Genomic DNA, 19,196 nt, shown 5'->3' with positions numbered 1-19,196 from the left:
CTAAAAGGTATACAAAGTATACATATAGTAGCTAATTGTAAAGTTAATATTTGGCAGCTCTGGCTACATAAAAGAATCTGCTGCCTTTTCCTCTCATCATGCAGTCAGTCCAGCATTAGCATGCCATGCTTCTAGTAAAGGTAAAGGGACCCCTGACCATTAGGTCCAGTCGTGGCCAACTCTGGGGTTGCAGCACTCATCTCACTTTATTGGCTGAGGGAGCTGGCGTCCAGCTTCCAGGTCATGTGGCCAGCATGACTAAGCCGCTTCTGGCGAACCAGAGCAGCGCACGGAAACGCCGTTTACCTTCCCGCCGGAGCAGTACCTATTTATCTACTTGCACTTTGACATGCTTTCGAACTGCTAGGTTGGCAGGAGCAGGGACCGAGCTATGGGAGCTCACCCTGTCGCGGGGATTTGTACCGCCAACCTTCTGATCGGCAAGCCCAAGTCTCTGTGGTTTAGGCCGCAGCGCCACCTGCTAATTAGTCATCACATCCCAGCATCCCTAGACAACTGCCTCTCTATGTGTGTAGTAGTAATCACATAGGACATGTTTTAAGTTGCTGCTGTGCGTTTGCATTGGGGGCCTGTTTTCAACGACTGGGAAGCATCTGTTCATCTTCCAACAGAGCAGACAAAGCAGTTTCACTGCCAAAACCAGGCCAACACGCTGACTGAAATGGATCTAGAAATCCAGTTTTCTCCAAGAGCGCTTGGATCGGGTCCATGGCCACCCACTTAAAAATCTTGCCCAAGAAGGGAAGATCGGCAACAGGACAGTAGTTTCTTAGATTTTCAGAATCCAGGAGGGTTTCTTGAGGTGTGAATTTACCACGGCCTTTTTCAAGCAAGTAGGGACCACCCCCTCCCATTAATTACCTCCCTTGCCCAGCCACCTCTCCCATCCCTGCTAGTTTTTATCAGCCAAGAGGGGCAAGGGTCCACAGTGCAAGTGGTTGCCCTGTGAGATCCAAACTCCTTGACCATAAACTCATCCAACACAACAGGACTAGATATCCCTTGAGATTCATTTGCTTGTAACAGCAGAGTCAAGATCAGGCATAGGCAGACTGGGCCCTCCAGATGTTTTTGGCCTACAACTTCCATGATCCCTAGCTAACAGAACCAGTGGTCAGGGATGATGGGAGTTGTAGTTTCAAAACATCTGGAGGACCAAATTTGCCTATCCTTGTGGATGCAAGCGATTTTATCCCCAAAACATTTTGCAAACTAGTCACAGCGAGCTGCCATTGGTTCTGCAACGCTCTTCAGGCCAGCCTGTAAGAGACTCCACACTATCCAGAGAAGCTCGTGAGGATGCAATGGAGGCAGCCTTCTTTGCTGCCTTCATTGCCAGTAGGTAGGCTCGATGATTAGCCCTCAGCAACGTTAACAGTCCCTTTCTTTCATTGCTTGTTTCTGCTCATTGCCAACCAACCCATGGCTTGTATATTATCTTTGCTTTAGAACTCAGATCATGATTTGAGCTTCCAGACATTTAGACAATCAATAGTACAGAGCAGCCTGTGGGCTCACCACACCACAATGTGTAAAGCTGTTTGTCTGTTTTAGTTTTCCATTTGCACTGCAAATCATTACTTAGAACAGTCTGTCTGCTTTGAAAGCAACAAAGGGTCTTGTTGCACCTTAAAGATTAACAGATTTATTGTGCCATAAGCTTTTCACATTTTGTGCATGGAGGCTTATGCCGTCAAAAACTTGTTAGGGCACTTCCAGACTGTCAACTGTTTTGGGGTGGGATTCAATCACATAATGGCAAAATCAGGTTGTGTAATTAAAGTTGATTTGGTGCTCTTGCGCAACAAACTCTTAAGTCCCAAAACTGGATTTTTTTGTCATAAGGAAAGTGAGGATTAACAATTGCTTGAGACACAATGAACGCTCAAGACATATTGGACATCTTATAACTTTTTTGAAAACTGTGCAAACATATTCAGATGAATGCTTAATAAGCAGGTCATCTGGAAGGAAGCTGTTGATCCTTCTACCTTTTGCCTTAATTCCTCACATCTTACTACTGTTATTAATGCAGTAATACTTTGCCCAGCTCTGTTGCAATCCTACTTCTGCTAACTTCAATCATGTGCCCTCAGCATAAAAATAGTTAAACCAGAGCTAAATTTGAACTATTCAAACAGTTTATTGTAAAAATATATTTTGGTTAGGGAATATGACATACAACAATAGTTCATGTTAGCCCTTGGATGCAACTTTTTCTCTCCATTTATGGAGGTTAAATTTGGTTTGACTAAGATTATGAGAAAGCTCCTGAATTGTCATAGGGCTGCCAACCTGAATAAAAAATGGGGGGGCAGGTAACCCCACACAATCAATTTCCCACATGGTCTAGTCCTTCCCCTGCCCATCCGCTTAATATCCTTAAGAGGGTCTCATCTCCAGTCTTCAGAGAGTAGCTGGAAGTGGGAAGACAGAAAAGGCCCTCCTTTCCTTCCACTCTGCAGTTTTAATCTGAAAATCTTAGGTGCAGTATTGCGCCCAGAGCTCAGAAACTGCTCGCGCTGATGAAATTCCCTGTCACAAAATGCACCTAGAACAATGGGAGTTTCAAACACTGAGAGCGACATAATCTCACCCTGGAACAAAGAACCAAGGGATTCTCATCCCAAAAGGGAAGCCCTCCAGTCTGTCTGACAAATAATGCACTGCCTGATGCTGAGCGTGTTTTAGTGATACACGACATAATATTTAATAACAGCACTCTTCTTTTGGAGCCAGGCTATTAGAAGACCAGAAGTGCTCCTTGTAAACAGAGCCTTGGTTTGTCTCAGGCGATAATGCAGAAGATGGATAATTCCCACTCTAATATATATGTTTTGGCCTATTGTGTTGATGTCAAATGAAGCCAGACTCAGGATGGACACTCTAAAGCGTTTTTATCTCTTGGCACTAAGTAAAATAAGCTGTGAGAGGCACACAATGGAGAAAGTGGATTTAGCATCCTTTGGAGCCTTTTAGGGGATATGACTTCTAATTGTGCATTCTCTTTGTGTCACCGGGAAACACAAGGCTAGCAAATGTAACCTTTAAGCAGCAGGGATAGAACAGCTGCATAAATTGTTAAATGTCACATAAAGCATTGTCAAAGCAAAGCACAGCCAGTTCTTTTCTTTAATCTGGATTTATTTATAACATAAAAAACGACGATAAAACAAGATTCTATTCCCAGTTACAAGCAGCAGGGAGAGGTAGAATCACTGGGTAATTCATCCAAGTGCATCAGAATTCAGCTGCCTCTCCCACCCTACTCGGCCACCATCACCCGTGTAGGAAGGAGAGACCTAGTTCACAGCTAATAGCAGAGGAAAAGCCAGAGAGTGAGCACACTTTAGTGCATATCTGTCAGGACATGTAAGTGTTAGAAAACTGTGGAAAGGACTGGGGAGTCCCACCACACATAAACCAGCAACTTGGCACATCAGAAGTTCTCTGGCATCTGGTCTGGGGATTTAGGACAAGTTGTGGCAAGAAGAGATGTGATAGCAGGGGCACTAGCGGCAGGATTAACATGTTGAAGGGATATAGGTTATGGATTACAAACCTGCCCCATCCACCTTTAATTTCCCTTGATTCTCATTCCTGGATACTGCTGTGAGGGAGAAGATGCTTGGAGAAGGGGTCACGGTGTATGGACCCAGTACTGGTTGCAAGTACAGCTTAGTGGTCTGCCAGTTCCATAGTATCTAAGATAGTCTAATGAGGCTTGGTGGCAGCTAGGGCTGTGCAGATTATAAACAGGGTTCACAAAAAGTTATACTCCCTCTGAAAGAGCAGGTATGTTGCTTGGGGTACCCCTGGATCCTTTGCTATATCTTGAAGCTCTAGTGGTCTTGGTGACATGGAATGCTTTATATCGGCTTTGGCTGGTGGCCCAGTTGCGCCTCTTTTTGGATACTGTTGTCTGTGGTCACATAACCTGTAGGTAGGATTACTGGAAGGCGTTATATATAGGGCTGCCTATTTAGATGGTTTGGAAACTTCAGCTGGTGCTGAATTTGGCAGCTGATGAGACTTGCCACCTCACGACACTCACAGAAACATTGAAATCAATTCATATGATTCTACTTTTTTGTCTAATTAGCATTCCACTCAAAATGAGACCTTGAATTGACTTTGAGTTGCTTTGTGTTTCTCATGCTCACGAATAACCACTTTGTTGTTTGCTCAGATGGTAACTGAACTCCAATCAACGGGTTTTTAAATATAATTGAAATTGATTACCCGGAGCACGATTTAGAACAATAGGCTTTGCAAAAATTGCCTTGTTGAAAGCTAGAGCAAAGTAAAACATTACTTTTATCTCTTAGACTATATCTGTAAAAAAAAGAAAAGCTTTGTTCTTTTTCAAAGCAGATGGCTCTTCTTTCTTTAACAGAAAAGAAAAAGATTACAGTACACACAGTTCATAGTATAGGTCCACAAATACAGTTGCCTCTGGCAACCATAAATTTAATTATTGTAACCAGCAAAGAAAACTTTCAGTATATTTCACTACAGGAGTAAAAGGTAAAGGGACCCCTGACCATTAGGTCCAGTCGTGGCCAACTCTGGTGTTGCGGCGCTCATCTCGCTTTACTGGCCGAGGGAACCAGCGTACAGCTTCCGGGTCATGTGGCCAGCATGACTAAGCCGCTTCTGGCGAACCAGAGCAACGCACAAAAACACCGTTTACCTTCCCGCCAGAGCGGTACCTATTTATCTACTTGCACTTTGATGTGCTTCTGAACTGCTAGGTTGGCGGTAGCAGGGACCGAGCAACGGGAGCTCACCCTGTCGCGGGGATTCAAACTGCCGACCTTCTGAATGGCAAGTCCTAGGCTATGTGGTTTAACCCACAGCGCCACCTGCGTCCCTCACTATAGGAGTAATATGGTTTTAAAAGTTGGCAGTACCACTGGGAGGTAGAGGGTGCCTCTTTCCTGCTGGCAACCGGCTTTCAGTCATGGGTTGGTGGGAGAATATTGCTGCTGTTTGCATCCATCTGTCTCGAGACAATGAAGTGTGCCTCCAGGGCTGAAGTGAAACCACTGCGTTAGCAGCATCAAAGTGAGCTCCGCAGGGTGCAAGCCTGGACAGTATGTATGGAGGTCCTGATCTGCCCAGATAACAATACAGACACACACACACACCCTGGCCTTGTTTATGTGGTCCACAGGGAAAGCAGAACAATACATTTGGCATTAGCTTGGCTCCAGGAGATGCCAGGAGGAGGGGCATACAAGGCGCCATCCAACCATCTTAGGGACTCCACTTCGGATTTGTGTAGGGTTTACTCCTTAGGCTTTTCTTCTCCTAAAGATGTCCCACAAGGCAGTGGAGGTATAGGATAAGAGTTTTCCTTCTCCTAGATGGGCTGCCTTCCCAGGGTTGAGGAGCCCCATCTGCCCCTTACTTCCCTCTACAGCAGCCTTCCTCAGCCTCGGCCCTCTGGATGTTTTGAGACTACAGTTCCCATCAGCCCTGACCACTGGTCCTGCTAGCTAGGGATCATGGGAGTTGTAGGCCAAAAACATCTGGAGGGCTGAGGTTGAGGAAGCCTGCTCTACAGCATGTGCAGAAGCTGCCTTATTGACCGTTGGACTATTGGTCTTGTCTTCTGACTTGTCTTCTTATGCAGGTGTATGTCGTCTCTGTGTCCCCAAAGGACTCCGGAGTTCAGGCTTTCTTTTTATATTTTGCTTTGAGGGGTTATGTTTTTTGTTTTGTTTCTGGAAGTCAGTGAATAATGAACTTTGCAAATTTGTGAGTGTTTGTTGTTGTTTTTTATTCGTTTAGTCGCATCCAACTCTTCTTGACCCCATGGACCTGAGCACACCAGGCACTTCTGTCTTCCACTGCCTCCCGCAGTTTGGTCAAACTAATGTTAGTAGCTTTGAGAACACTGTCCAACCATCTCGTCCTCTGTCATCCCCTTCTCCTTGTGCCCTCCATCTTTCCCAACATCAGGGTCTTTTCCAGGGATTATTCTCTTTTCATGTGGTGGCCAAAGTATTGGAGCCTCAGCTTCAGGATCTGTCTTTCCAGTGAGCACTCAGGGCTGATTTCCTTAAGAAGGGAGAGGTTTGATCTTCTTGCAGTCTATTGTGAGTGTTTAGCTTTAACGTATTTTGACTAATGTTGGATATTACCCCGTAGATTATTATTTTTTCTACAAAGCCCTGTGTGTGCAGTTTTGTGGAAAATATATAAATGTCCAAGTATTCTTTTAACTGTAAAAACAATTCTACAATTTTCTAAGTTTTTTATAAGCTTGTAATTTTTAAACAGTTGAAATATCTCTGCAGTTTAAAGGGGTAAAACATTTCTTGCGTTCATATGAACTTTGAATTCACCTGATACATGTCTCCTTAGCAGATTCCTGTCATTCCTCCTTTTTTATTTCTTGAATTTTGGCTACAAATGGAATGCACTTAGAGATCCATTATTCACCAGCGGCATGACCAGGCACTCTTGCAGTACTTAACTTTTAAGAAATCTTTTTCAGCTTCAGATAAGAAGAAAAAAGAATTAAGGTCCAAATTAGGCATGTTATTGGCAATCTTTTTTGTTTCAAACCAGGTCTGCTTCAATTACTTATAAAGCAGAGGGCTGGGACATTTTTAGAGCAAAAGTAGATAAGGATGATTAACTCTTCCCCCCTTTATCTCGGTCTTCTCTCTTCATATATTTCTTTCCTCAGCCAATCTGTTTCATCTGGGTGAAAAAGTATTTGAGGGAAGACCTAAGAAGGAAGTGAAGGATGTAGGAGGGCTCAGCTCTTCTCATTTGCTTGTGCCCCCTTTGCTCTAAAAATATAATTTATTTATTTCATAAAATTTGTACACTGTTTGATTGTAAAACAATAACAACATGAAAGCAGTTTACAAAATGATACAACAATAAAGTCTAGAAAAAATAGTTTAAAATATATGAAAAGTTAAAATACTAAAATGCATGTGTACACACAGAGAGAGACGGACAGACAGAGACTTTCCTGGAAAGGGAACAAAAGTGAAATAAGTCTGATTCTTCCATCTCTCTAAAAATTATACAACAATAATGCGTATAGTACAGTTTCTGATTTCTCAGTACCATACAGATATACACAATTTGCATATGGAAGGCCATTAAATAATCCTTCCAAAGAAGCTGATACAATGACATCTAAGTCAATTAATGTACAGTTATATAGTCTGGGACAAATAACAATCTCCAGTAATTAGCACATCCCTCTTACGGTTATTGATGTTTCATCCTCGGGAGTGAATAGTTGCTCTCTTGATGAAGGGAGCTCTCCATGTTTCTCAATGTAATTTCTACCATGGCTTAAAGGATGGAAGGGAGCAGATGTTGCAAGTACATGAGAAATTGGCAAGTACATGCCAATTTGGAAGAGAAGTGGGCTAGCTTCAGGCCAGAGCCTTGTAGCTCTACCCATTAATTGCTTTTCCATTTTTTGCTGCTTGCTAGCACTAAGCTGGTTGTTGTTTTTTAAACCACAATTCACTAGGGAAAGGGGCGACAATAAGTTTTCCCCAAACTGGAAAAGTAATTCTGCAGAAATTGTCTAGGGGAAAGCCCTTCTTCATGAAGCACATAGTTAAACTATGGAACTCACTCCCATAGGAGGCCACCAACTTCAGTGGTTTTTTAAAAGGATTTGACAAATTAATGGAGGAGAAATGTAAAAAAAGGTAAAGGATCCCTGGACAGTGAAGTCCAGTCAAAGGTGACTACAATAATGCCTCTGGTTACTCCTTGCGTCCTCCTTACAAATGCTTTGGGTAATGAGCTCCGTTAACCTGGAAGTAGGTGCTCCTGGAAGCAAACTTTGTTCCAGGATGTAAGCGGAAGTTGTGCACTGAAGGGCAGGCCTCATTAGCGAAAGCGCGCCTCAGGTTAAGAACGGTTTCATGTTAAGAACGGGCCTCCGGAGCGAATTAAGTTCATAACCGGAGGTACCACTGTATAGGGTTGCGGCGCTCATCTCGCTTTCAGGCCGAGGGAGCTGGCGTTTGTCCACAGCCAGCTTACTGGGTCATGGGGCCTGCATCACTAAACCGCTTCTGGCACAACAGAACACCGTAACATAAACCAGATCGCATGGAAATGCCGTTTACCTTCCCGCCACAGCAGTACCTATTTATCTACTTGCACAGGCATGTTTTGAGCTGCTAGGTTGGCAGGAGCTGGGACAGAGTAATGGGAGCTCACCCCGTTGCGGGGATTCGAACCACCGACCTTCCGATCGGCAAGCCCAAGAGGCTCAGTGGTTTTAGACCTCAGCGCCACCCGCATCCAGTGGAGAAGAATAAGGTTATAAATGACTACTAGCCATGATAGCTACACTCTGCCTCCACAGTTGGAGGAGTAATACTTCTAGATACCAGAAGCCACAGGAAGAGGGAGTGCTCTTGTGCTCGGGTCTTACTTGCAGGTTTCCCCACAGGTATCTAAGCTGTCACTGTTAGAACAGGATGCTGGACGAGATGGGGCCTGATCCAACAAGCTTTATGTATATTATTGTGATGGAAATTTGGCGTGGTTCTTACCTCATCAGTGTTACAAGGTGGCTGAAGGTTGTATGTTTGTATTCTTCATTTAAACTTTTTTTTTTAAAAAAAGTTTGTAACCTTTGCGTTGCTCTCCACAGCCTCATTCACTGCCCATATTTCACTTTGGGGCTCCTGAGGGTGATGTGATTAAAACAAAAACAAAAACTTGACTTGGAATAGCTTGGAACAGATTTTTACATTGCCCTAATTAGGATATTCCCAGTCCTGTTCAGTGGCGTAGCGTGGGGGGTGCAGGGGGGGCGGCCGCACCGGGCACAACATCTGGGGGTTAGGGTTAGGGGGCGCAAATCCACGGGTTAGGGGGCACAAATTACTTGCCTTGCCCCAGGTGCTGACAACCCACGCTATGCCACTGGTCCTGTTATACCTCACAGCACCCCCTCCACCTTTTGCAGAACACTTGGGGGTGTTAAACAGTGCTTTAAAAGGCAGCAGTGGGAGGTATACTATATATCTCCCCTCCAAGCCAGATGCTGGGGGGGGGGCAGGGCAGTGCTCTGCTTTTCCTACCTCCTCCCTAAACCCATCTTCTAGGGTTTTTTGTTTTTGTTTGTGTGGGAGGAACCTTCCGGAACATGAAGTTCCTTTCCCTGCCATTCTGAAGCTGCCTCTGGAGCAGGGAAGGTTCCCAGTTTAAAAATTATTCTAATTGTAGGCTTTGTCACAAAACCACAAGGATGTCTTGCAGAAAACGCTGGTGCTTCACTCAGTGCTGACACTAAATACACACAGGCTCAGTTAAAGGCATATCCAGGCATGCTGATCGCCAGCTTCGTGCTGTAGCCTTGAGCCTCCTCCTCTGTGCTAGATAAATAAGAGTTATAGAGTGCTTTAAAAAAAGGAAAAGAGCAAGAATGCATTTACAGACAGGCTCAGGTGAACAACCTATAACTCTTCCTTGTAGATGTTTTTCAGTAAATCATTCTGAGAACCAAAGGGTACATTGAACCCCCTGAACTGAATGTCATGCCTCCCTTTGCTGCAGATGCAGCTTGGACTTTTCCTCCCTCGTGTCTCCGTGTCTCTCCCTTCCACAGATCTCTCTTTGCTGTGGAAGGTACCCATGCTCAGGAACGCCTTTGCTCTCACCTGTGAAATGTTGCAGGGCATGCAGATATGTTGCATGCTGCCCGGCCTCTTCCATTTCCATTCCTGTGGCAATGTCTGGGACCAGTAGGAGAGTCTGTAGCATTGGCTGCAGAAAGGAGCACTGTTTTTTGGTGGGGGAGGCAGCACACCCTGTGGCAGAAAGCACTGAAAAATGGCGAGGCGCCAGCAGAGTCCCCAAGGGGCCCAATCCTTGGGCCCCTCAGTTGCCAGTCAGGAGCTGGCGTATCGAGAAAAGGGACACGCACACCCTTCTGCCCTCGATGGCATGAGTGCTGGGGCTTTGGATGCAATGGCGGGTCTGCAATTTTGCTTCTCCCCAGTCAGGCTTTGGATTGCTCTGTCCAGTACAGTGGTACCTTGGGTTAAGAACTTAATTCGTTCCAGAGGTCCATTCTTAACCTGAAACTGTTCTTAACCTGAAGCACCACTTTAGCTAATAGGGCCTCCTGCTGCCACCGCGCCGCCGCTGCACAATTTCTGTTCTCATCCTGAAGCAAAGTTCTTAACCCGAGGTAATATTTATGGGTTAGTGGAGTCTGTAACCTGAAGCGTATGTAACCCGAGGTATAACTGTACGCTTGCAAGTGCCACTCTGGCACCCAAGCAGCTATCCCGTGCCTGGGAGGGCACCCTCCGCGCGCGCCCCTCGGAAGCGCGCCCGTCCTGGGCAGTGCGGGCATATGCTTTGCTGCTGCTGGAGAGTTCCGGCTGAAGGGGGAAAGCCCTGAATATAATCTAAAAGTGCCTAGATGCTGCTGGATTGTGCTACATATTTACGCTCTTTTCAGCCCTAAAAATATGTGCATATATAATCCATTCTTGCTGTCATTTCAAACACCTGAAATACGAGCCCATTCAGACCCTGAGCAGATGGAATGGGATTGCAGACCAAAGATACACAAGTGCTCCACTTATATCCCTGGAACATTTGAACATATTCTGATGCTGTGCTGGGACACTTTGGACCTTACTGTTCTCCATGGGGCCAGTATGTGTCCCAGCAAATGACTGCGTTTTCCCATCTCTGCTTGGCAGCATCCATTGTTCACATTTTAATTTATAATTTTATGGCTAGGACAGCTTCTACCTGGGAACTCTCTGTTGACAGTAAATCTTATAATCCACCCCCTTTCTTGCCTTTCCTGTTGTTCAGATGAATTCTATGCTAGTTCTATATGCTACAATATATTTATGTAATCTGTATGGCGATCAGTTGCAAAATCGTCCTTGGCTTCCACAGAGGTGAGATTGAGTATAAAGATCAATCTGCTATTGTGCAATTTTTTCCACAGAAAACATCTCCGTAGGTTAAATGATCCACAAGCTTTTAAGTAGACGTTAGTAGCCGAGTTCTAATTATGAATACATTAAACGTATAACAAAAACCCACTTGTGCTATGGTAGGCACAGTTTGTAATAATGATATAACACTTCATCTGCAGGGTTACTGCCACAATATAAGCATCAGCTTTTTTAATACCCAAGGCACAAGGGCCATTCTGTAACTCTTTGTTATCTGTAATTGGATTATCTCAGTTTTAACTCAACACAGTACTTTCAGAAATGTGCATTTTAAAAGATCAAGTACAATGTGTACTTGAAATTTTTGTGTTTTTTTTTTACTTTAAAATGTTTTAATGTCGAAATGTACCCACTAAATAGAGACTTGACTTTTGCAAATATCTAAGTTGTTGCATGCACACAAACAGGTCTGCTCACACAATAGGACTTCTCCCCCTCAGCTCTTCCTCATGCCCGCCTCCCCCATTTCTGTTCCAGAGTGATGGTGAAAAGCCCAGAGCAGGTGGCTTTTTTGGGGGGGGGGAGAATAGGAGGGAAAGCCTTTTTACATGAGCAGAGCCATTCCATACACACATAACCTCATTTAGAACTACCCTGAATTCCCCCCTTGGTTTATGTTTAATTTTAAAAATCTCAGCTGCTACTCAATTTAACTAGGTTCAACTGAAGTCAAAGTCTATTCTGAAAGTTGTTAAACACTTGCACTTCTGCACTTATTTAATATTTTTGTGGACAGTTTACAACTAATGTCCTTTAAGTTTCACATTATATACATTTTGCAGTATATGCATTCTGTTAACTGAAATAAGTGTATTTTACTTCTAATTATAGTTATTTTTAAATGTTTTTAATTGTTTTTATTGATAATATTAACATTTCCTGTCAACCGCTTTAGAGGTTTTACTACAATCAATTGGCATATAAATTTTGTTAATTAAATGAAGCAGGTAATTGAATAATAAATTGTTGCCAAAAGAAAAAGAGGAAGAAGTTAGTTTTGCTTCGCATCATACTGTCCCTGCCAGCCTGAGGATGAATCTCTTGGGGATTTAGGCTACTATTTACAAATCAGTTCAAAGGAATCTTCAAGGTCTTTTGAAAAATAATGCATTCATGTTACTTTAGATATTTCATTCCTTCTCTGCCCACTTCTGGAACAAATCCATTCAGGTTCCCCTATAATCAAAAACTATTTTTAATAGTCTCAGGTGGGCTAAGATGCTGTATGTAGAGTGGCCCAAATAGAGGCAGCTATGGGAAGAAAGAAATGTTTGAACTGGCCCATCTAAGCTGACACATCTAGGAGCAATTTCTGCGATTGTGAGGCCACGTTTTCCTGTCAACGAACTTGCTGTGAATTGCTGTTAAGATCCAGGGGCTGCCTATGTATGTGAGAGAGTTCGGTTACATGCTCCTCACAGCTTTAAGAACCATTCCATGTAGAGCGATTTACAACTGTCTGAAGCAGCCCTATGATGCTGTAATGTTAAATTGATAGCTAGAAACGCTTTGGAAAGGCCTTGTGTATAAAGGTTATACAGACGCATCTCAATTATTTATCCCCATCAGCCATTCTCAGGGCAGTTAGCAGATTTCTTCAAGAAATACTTTTCATTATGCTGATTACTAGGGTGAGGTTCACTTCTTTCCCCGATGATTTTGCGGCAGACCTAAATGTTTTGCTTCTCCTTTTGCTTTGCAGTACAGAATTGGACAGCTGTACATGATCAGTAAACACAGCCACGAGCAAAGTGATCGTGGAGAAGGGGTAGAAGTGGTGCAGAACGAACCCTATGAAGATCCGAATTATGGGAATGGTCAACTGACCGAAAAACGGGTTTATCTGAACAGGTAAACATTTCTGCCATTGCATTGTCCTGGAATGTCTGTGCAGATTTGGGAGGTAAAGTCTTCTTGTGCAGTTTGTTCTGTTTCAGGCACAGGGTGTGTGGTGGAAAACCACTGATTTATAGAATTTATGAGAGGAACCATGGGGGTGAAGGTTATTTCCAAATGTGCAGCCTTTGCCATTGAAAAGGAGTGTGGCATGGGGGCAGAGTAGTAGCTTTGGAAATGACATACCATATTTTTCCGTGTATAAGACTAGGTTCCACCCCTAAAAATAATGTCCAAAAGTTGGAGGTGTCTTATACACAGGGGCCATCTCCCCCCATTTTCTTAAATCGGAGTCCCCCAATATAAGGGATGTCTTATACATGGGGGCATCTTATAGACAGAAAAATACGGTACAGTGGTACCTCGGGTTACATACACTTCAGGTTACATATGCTTCAGGTTACAGACTCCGCTAACCCAGAAATAGTGCTTCAGGTTAAGAACTTTGCTTCAGGATGGGAACAGAAATCGTGCTTTGGCAGCACAGCGGCAGCAGGAGGCCCCACTAGCTAAAGTGGTGCTTCATGTTAAGAACAGTTTCAGGTTAAGAACAGGCCTCCGGAACGAGTTAAGTACTTAACTCGAGGTACCACTGTACTTTCCTCTTCTCCATTTCTTTTTAAGACATTTTGTTTAGGTTTTATGCCCGGTATATATGTGTTACAGTTGCACTTGCACAACTCTCTGTCTCAGTGCTTCCCAAACTTCCCCCCTCTATGGGCCCACTTGGAAATTGCTGAAGGTCTTGGCCAATCTTAATGATTTTTCTGCCTGCTATAGCAATTCTAATGCGCTAGATTCTGCATATGATTTTTAATTCTGTTTTTATTGCTTCTTTTACTTCATATATTCCAATTTGAATTGAAATTGTAAGCGTTCATCACAGACATCCCACAGACCACCTGAATGAAGCTCGCAGACCACTGGTCACTGTTTAGCAGCTGACATGTGAGACAAAAGTCAGCACAGCTTCCCCTTTCTGTACAGATTAGTCTAAGAATTATACCTGAGAGAAAACAAACTATAAGGTGACATGAATGAAGACCAGGCAGGACTCCAGATACAATGATGCTTAAAGTGCACTGAAGATAAGGATTTGTGCAAGCAATTCCCCATAAATCCAGTCACCAGGGGAACTGCCTCTGGTGACAGCCTATGTCCTAGTCAGGATGTGCAGCAACATACAAATCCTCTCCCCTCCCTGGAGCTCCCAGTGAATTTCAAGGAATTGCTGTTCCAAAGCTCAGTACGACATCAGGCCTCCCCAAATTCCAGTGTGGAAGAGTTGGTCAGGTGGGTGGATGATCTCTCCAGCTCTGGGATTTGAAACAGGCAGTGCAAGAGACTTGCCTTGGTTCTGCCTTCTCAGTGCAATATGTGAGACAATGCCCTGCCGCAAGTGTCTTATACATACCAGAGGACTTCGAGGAGGAGAAGGATGGGTGATGACCAAGAAGAATAATGACTGGTTTCTGACCCAAGCCAACCTTTCTGAACACTTTCTGAACACTGTGTTGGCCAAACTTGGGTCCCCAGCTGTTTTGGTAGCTGTGTGCAGGCGCGGGCGGCGATATCGCCACTTCTGCGCTGGCATGAACGGCGGCAAACCTGCCACTTACTTCTGGGTTTGCCGTGGTCGCAACTTGGAACGTCCACGAGTGGAGGCTGTTGTAAATAGAAGTTCTACTGTACTACAGTTCCCATCATCCCTGACCACTGGTCCTGTTAGCTAAGGATGATGGGAGTTGTAGTCCCAAAACAGCTGGAGACCGAAGTTTGGCCAACACTGCTGTAGAGAATCACGAGAGCTAGAAATGTTTGGAGTGCATAGAAGAAAATTTCACTCATGGATCATTTATAAGCTCACTGATGTTGTGAAAATGTCTATTTTACACACTAGATTTGTCCACATTAATGTATCTCTGGGACGATAAGGATTTCCTGCATGGAGAAAAGTTGGCTATCAAAAGTTCAAGTCAGGATTGCACTTTCATTGAACTCCCAATGAGCATATGCTGTAGGATAGCTTCAGGGTCCAGTCCTTCTTGAGGTTTATGTCCCACCAAAGCTGATGATAATAATTCTTGGCTTTTAAGCTCAAAAGGATTGAGTGGACTAATTAATTCATGTTTGTCATGGTCTCTCAGATTCTCTAATGTGTAAAGTATATTAGAAGATAGAAGGTGTCATCTTTCCAGTTGAAGCCAAGTTTTTTCTTTTCAAAAAAGCATTTTTGCCTGAAACACTCAAATCAGTAACTGCAGTGTTGGAAAAAGGTGCTTTAAAATTAAATCCTGTCTGACACGATGGTTCTACTTGTCTACATCAGCAGTGTGCCTAAAGTCAGTCTGGCTCACAATGCACAGAGAATTGCTTGTGGAAGTATAAGCAAACATCACTCTACAAGAGAAATGACTCATGGGGGGGGGCAACAGGTTTATGTCAGCAAAGCAAGGTGACATTATGGAGATATATATATATATATATATATATATATATATATATATATATATATATATATATGCTTTCGTAGATTTTCACGGGTACAGGAATGCAGGTTTTGGTGTCCTCGGGTGTCTTCCCGTGTAAAAGTTGGGGTGTCTAGGCGACGTTTCGACGAGGTCTCACTCGTCATCTTCAGGCTGGTGCTTTCGGCTTCTTGTTACTGGAACAGAGCAGGATCTCAGTGTTTGAGTTCCTATAAATACTGTTGAGGGGGTGTGGTGTATAGCCGGTCATCGCAAACCTGTACATGGAACACTTTGAAACCAATGCTTTAGACAAGTCAGAACACAAACCCAAACTTTGGCTCAGATATGTTGACGACACCTTTGTAATTTGGCCACACGGGAAGGAAAAACTGGATAGCTTCCTCACACATCTCAACAGCCTACACCCCAAAATACAATTCACTATGGAAATAGAAGCCAACAACCAACTTCCCTTCCTTGACGTCCTAATCTACAAAAAACCTGATGGCTCCCTAGGACACACTATCTACCGGAAAAAAACACACACCAACCGCTACTTACATGCACAATCACACCACCACCCTGCACAAATAAACTCCGTAGCCAAGACTCTCATCTCCAGAACCAAACGCCTGGCTGACAAAGACCACTTGACAACTGAGTTACAGAATCTCTCAAATGTGTTAATTGCCAATGGATACCAGCAAAACAGGGTTACGAAGCTAATCCAAAAAGAAACACCCCCCAAAAACCAAGACACAGAAGAAAACAATGGCATGGCCCTCCTTCCTTATATCAAGGGCACTACAGATAAAATTAGCAAAATCCTCCATAAACACAATATCAAAACAGCCTTTTGCACCAACCAAAAAATAGCCAATATCCTCAGAAACCCCAAGGATAAAATCCAGTTGGAAAACCAAGGGGTCTATGAAATACCCTGCAAAGTCTGCCCAGCCACGTACATTGGACAAACAAACAGACGAATAAATGCACGTATCGCAGAACACAAGAATGCCGTCAAAAAAGAAGAAAAAACTTCCTCTCTTTTCCAACACATGAAAGAAACAGGACACGAAATTAATTTTGCAGATTCCAAATTGCTCTTTAACATGGAACATCACCACAAGAGAATAATCATGGAAGCCATCGAGATAGAGAAACACCCTCACAACATGAACAAGCGTGACGACACATCCCGCTTGCCAGACATCTGGAAATTAGCCCTCCCCACAAAAACTGACACCAGATCCAGAGGCACACAGAACGCCATCACCAATCAACCACACCAGACCCAAACCCAAACCCTCTCCACAGATAAATTACAGACACCATCCAGTAGCCAAACCATGGTGGCACCTCCGGATGCTGCACCCCCCTGCAATCCCTACACAGATCTGGCTGACACAGGCCACAAAACCACAGCTCGCCCCTATACACGAAGCCAAGCCAGAGCACAACTAAGTGCAGTACAGCCATCTTCTCAGAAAAACTCTTCACAAAGTTCAAGAGGTCAAGACACAAAGACTTTAGCAACCAATCCACACCTAATGACCCACCTAAGTGGTACTCAGGATATCACTCAAGAAATCACTCAAGATATCCCTCAAGTAATTAAGGAACAAAAGAAGAAAAGGCACACTAGCCTGGGAACTTCCTCTCTGCCCAGAACATTGGAGGCTATACACCACACCCCCTCAACAGTATTTATAGGAACTCAAACACTGAGATCCTGCTCTGTTCCAGTAACAAGAAGCCGAAAGCACCAGCCTGAAGATGACGAGTGAGACCTCGTCGAAACGTCGCCTAGACACCCCAACTTTTACACGGGAAGACACCCGAGGACACCAAAACCTGCATATATATATATATATATATATATATATATATCCTTGAGCATCAGTAACCTATAACAGTAAAGTGAAGGACATGATTGGGGAATATCTTATTTTCCTCTTTGTGCTCTGCAATTTCTTTAAGCAAAATATATTAATATCCCGAGGTCACATGATAATGTTGAAGGGTTGGTGCTTCTGCTCAGACTGAAGACTGGTTCTAAATGAAAGATTTATATTGCTCTTTTTCAAAATGTGTTGTTTAATCTATTTCAATTGCTTTCCTACTGGCAGCCTAACCAAACTTTGCTGCTTTGCACATTCACTTCTGTTCCCTTAGGTCCATTTATTTTATTGAGCTTCTTTGTGACAGCAATATTCTGTCTGTTGTATCACTGCAGTGCTACCCCAGAATTCTGTCAGCTCTGTCCTTTTCACAGCCTAGCAACAAGATTACCAACCACAGTCCACTTGCAAATTACGTTATGCCAACATGCTTCAGACCCAAACTTAGGGTTAACTTCTAACAAATAAGAACCGGAACAGGTTATCCAGCTTTCACAGTGGTGCTTCTTAGGACAATACTTCACAACTACACACATATGAATATAAAAACATGGACAGGTTAGTGCAGGGGTAGGCAACCTAAGGCCCATGGGCCACAAGCGGCCCACGGGGGTCATTTAACCGGCCCACAAATCACCCCTGAACCGAGCCACCTGCTCATCGAGTCCTTGCGTGCTGTGCTAAACTGGCGCAGCATGGCGCAGGGACTCGCTTCTGCAGTGCCAGAAATCGTGTCTGCGCAGACCCTGGAAATCGCAGGCGCACACATTCACACACACACACATCTAGCCCACAGAAGGATCTCCACTGGAGTGAACCAACCCAGGTGAGGTAAACCTTGCTGACCCCTGGGTTAGTGTGTGTGACGTTAACATAAGAGAGTGTGCTGGAGGTGAAATAGTTGAATAGGTTGCCCAGTCAGGATCCAGGAGGGTGGAGTCAGTGGGACTATAAAACCAGCTCTGGGAGGAGCAAAGGGAGAATTCATTGGAGGCGTTCATGGAGGAGTTTGTTGGGAGTTGGGTGGTTGGTTGGAGTGGGCATGAATTGGGATAGAGTTTGTGGGTAGGTTGAGTTAGTGTAGCGAAATAGGCTGAGTCAGGAACAGTTAGGGGCTAGGAAGACAAGTAAATATCGGAAAGGTGGTTTAGTGAGTGAGAGCAGGTAGCGGAATTTATAGGTCTGGATAGGCACCCCATGATTGTAATGGACCGATACCGTTTATGAAACCACACACTTGTTAAACTGCAATAAATAAACAAAAGTTTAACCCTGACTGGACTCAGTATTGTCCCAGGTAGGGCCTGGGTGGTGGCAGTGAGAAATAAAGTGGTGGCACAGGGATCAATAGACAGTGGAACGTCCGGGGGCCCTGTGTGATCGCCACAGTGTGTTCATTCAGTTTTTTAAAGGAGAATCTCTACTGGCAAGAGGCATGAATAAGCAAAATTCCAAATATCTGTTCAGAATGTTTTGGGCTGGAAATTTGTGCAAAACCAAAAGTAGTCCCCCTTTGTGATGGAGAAATATCTAACTTGGTTACTATTTTTCACAAAAAAGCTGTATTTTTAGTACTCGACCTTAAGTTAATGGCAGGTCTTAGTAAACATGTTCAGTCCATGTTCATGGAATGCATTAACTCTTCTGGGTGTGCACAAAATGACCTTGGAGTACATACGTAAAACCTATGAAACCCAATGTACGTGTCCCAGCTGGAGTAAGAATTCAGACTGGAATGCTTTATCTTATTCCTGTTCAAGGAAAGAATGTTGGACGTTTCCTTAACTCTGTAAAGGAGAAATGGTCAGATCGAAACATGGTACGTGCATGCAGAGTCTCATTCTAGTTGGTGTCTGATCCAACCTTTCGTCTTATCTTTTGCGCCTAGGGCACATATAGCAAAGAGGGGAGTGATCTCT

The 19,196-nt window shown here is 43.9% G+C and overlaps 1 protein-coding gene across 2 annotated transcripts in view; it reads left to right on the top strand.

Moving 5' to 3' along the window:
* PITPNC1 (phosphatidylinositol transfer protein cytoplasmic 1) overlaps nt 1–19,196 on the top strand; it is a 127,291-nt gene that overhangs the window by 50,564 nt on the left and 57,531 nt on the right. For both annotated transcript variants that reach the window (XM_081899884.1, XM_081899885.1), the window contains one exon: nt 12,712–12,860. In XM_081899884.1, coding sequence (XP_081756010.1) covers nt 12,712–12,860 — 149 coding nt within the window. The remainder of the gene's footprint in view (nt 1–12,711; nt 12,861–19,196) is intronic.

Source organism: Podarcis melisellensis, assembly GCF_964234715.1.
Source record: "Podarcis melisellensis genome assembly, chromosome: 2".
NCBI classification, from domain to species: domain Eukaryota; kingdom Metazoa; phylum Chordata; class Lepidosauria; order Squamata; family Lacertidae; genus Podarcis; species Podarcis melisellensis.
Note: the sequence above shows the minus strand (reverse complement) of the source record. Positions and strands in the feature narration are given on the sequence as shown.